The sequence below is a fragment of the Alosa sapidissima genome, chromosome 17 (genome assembly GCF_018492685.1).
Source record: "Alosa sapidissima isolate fAloSap1 chromosome 17, fAloSap1.pri, whole genome shotgun sequence".
NCBI lineage: Eukaryota > Metazoa > Chordata > Actinopteri > Clupeiformes > Clupeidae > Alosa > Alosa sapidissima.
The window spans coordinates 26052721-26055220 of NC_055973.1; the positions used below are offsets into that span (position 1 = coordinate 26052721).

Sequence of the window (2500 nt, forward strand, 5' to 3'; positions counted from 1 at the left end):
GTTACATCAGAGCTCACATCGGCACACGTGTGTGTGTGTGTGTGTGTGTGTGTGTGTGTGTGTGTGTGTGTGCACCTGCACAGTGAGTCACAGCCAATTAATCCACCTATTTTTTAATGGACTGTTTGATTAATGCACTAGTTCAGATGAAGAGCCAAAATCATTTCACACACACATACATGAACACATACACACACACACACACACACACACACACATGACCTAATTCACATGCATGCACACAGACCTCTCAAAAGCTTGCCACCAAGTGCACTTCAAAACACATGCACACTCCATGCGACACAAACACATTCCTGAACGGACGAGGTGGAAAGCGACAGCTTCGCCCAGTGGGTCTCTGAGAGATGCTAACCTCTTAACAAGCACTCCACACACACACACACACACACACACACACACACACAGAACAACAGTGGCAGATCCTCTGGAGAGAGTGTGTAATTTGGAGAACACACACACACACACACACACACAGAACAACAGTGGCAGATCCTCTGAAGAGATTGTGTAATTAGGAGAACACAAAGGGGCTCAAAGGGATCTGGGAGGACAAGAGTGACCAGGACAATGGAGATGTCTACAAGCAACTCCCTAAAACTCTCTCTCTCTCTCTCTCTCTCTCTCTCTATCTTTCCCTCACACACACACACACTTATGCATTGCTCCCACACACACACACACACATATGCTTGCTTCCACACACACTTATGCATTGCCCCCCCCCACACTAATGCATTGTTCACACTCACAGTTATGTTGGTCGCACAGTAGTACACAACAATGCAATGAGACGTTCATCAAGTACTTCGGAGTACATCACACATACACACGCACAAGCACTTTTAAAGTAATATGGTTCATTTTTAATGACCGGTGGACTGACTATTACTCGATGGAAAAAATAGTAATTATACCAGGCATTCATTCCCCATGACCACAACATGCCGTTTCATTTTTCTACAGCTCTATTATGTAGTGATGCACCGATATATTGGCTGGCTATCGGTATCGGTCGATTTGGGCCTTTTTTGCTGCCATCCGCCATCTGCGAAACGGCCCATATTAGCGATAAGCGTCGCCAAACCTATTCTAAGAGTGCGGATCTGAAAACTTTCCGTAGGAGTAGCAGAGGGATATGCAAGATTAAAGTGTTTTTCTTCTCTCTCTCTCTTCTCATTTATTGTTTTCACTTGTTGAAAAAAATGTAAATATATTTTGAATACTTTTTTTTGCCAGCAAAGGTATATCACTTATGTGTATTACTTATGTGTAACACTTATAATACAACTCAAAATAAACAAACAATAAGAATAAAAGCTGTAGTTGGCAAAGTAACTCATTTAAGACTGGAGTTACATCAGAGCTCACATCGGCACACACGTGTGAGTGTGTGTGTGTGTGTGTGTGTGTGTGTGTGTTGTGTGTTTGTCTGTGTGTGTGTGTGTTGGAATAAAAGCTGTAGTTGGCAAAGTAACTTACATTTCTCCAAGGCGTCCATGGCGGCGCCCATCTCAGCCTGCTGGATGCTGTGAGGAGAAAGAGGGGGATAAAAGAACAAATGAATGAGAGAAGGAATGAATGAAGAAATAAGAGGGATGAAGACAAGAGCGCGATAACGGCGGAGTGCGAAAGAAAGCCGCTCTTTAGCATATTCAGACGTCCTGCTTTTGAAGTCGCTACGAGCGGGGCTAGGGTTGGAGGGATTAAGGAAGAGTGTGTGTGTATGTGTGTGTGTGTGTGTGTGTGTATCTCTGTGTGTCTGTGTGTCTGTGAGAGAGAGAGAGAGAGAGAGAGAGAGAGAGAGAGAGAGAGAGAGAGAGAAAGTGTGTGCTTCCTTTTGTCCAGCTGTCAGGTGTACCTTACGTGAGGGAGCTGAGAACTGTAAATCGTTTTTAGTGTGTGTGCATGTGTGTGTGTACACGCCTTGAAGCTCAAGTTGGGCACAGATATAAACAGAGCCTGTCAATATGCGTATGGGGGCAAGGTAACGCCAGCTTAAAGCTACGGAGAGCTTGCTCAAGGCAGAAAAAAAAATCTCATGGGACACACACACACACACACACACACACACACACACACGCGTAACGCATTTCCTGCTATGAGCCTTTAATCTGCCGCCGGCTTTATCTCCCTTTTTCACTTCTCACACAACCTTTACAAACAGCCAGCACTCCTCTTAGCATTTCTCTGTGTGTCTCTGTGTGTGTGTGTGTGTGTGTGTGTGTGTGTGTGTGTGTGTGTGTGTGTGTGTGTGTGTGTGTGTGTGTGTGTGTGCGCGCACCAGCCATATTCAGAGATTTCTCTTACATGCAGTGGTGTGTGTGTGTGTGTGTGTGTGTGTGTGTGTGTTTACACCCAAGAAGATTCTGTTAATGTGCGTGTTCAACCACACGGAGATTCTGTTCATGTGCTTCAGTGTCGTTCACACAAAACGTCTGCATGTTAGTATCATATCTGAATCACCCGAAGGGCCGGAACT

At 45.0% G+C, this 2500-nt stretch overlaps 1 protein-coding gene across 2 annotated transcripts in view; it reads right to left on the bottom strand.

Annotated features, from left to right (window-relative positions):
* The window catches only part of drosha (drosha ribonuclease III), an 87588-nt gene that overhangs the window by 6264 nt on the left and 78824 nt on the right, over positions 1-2500 (bottom strand). For both annotated transcript variants that reach the window (XM_042067186.1, XM_042067185.1), the window contains exon 31: positions 1501-1547. In XM_042067186.1, the coding sequence (XP_041923120.1) occupies positions 1501-1547 (47 nt within the window). The remainder of the gene's footprint in view (positions 1-1500; positions 1548-2500) is intronic.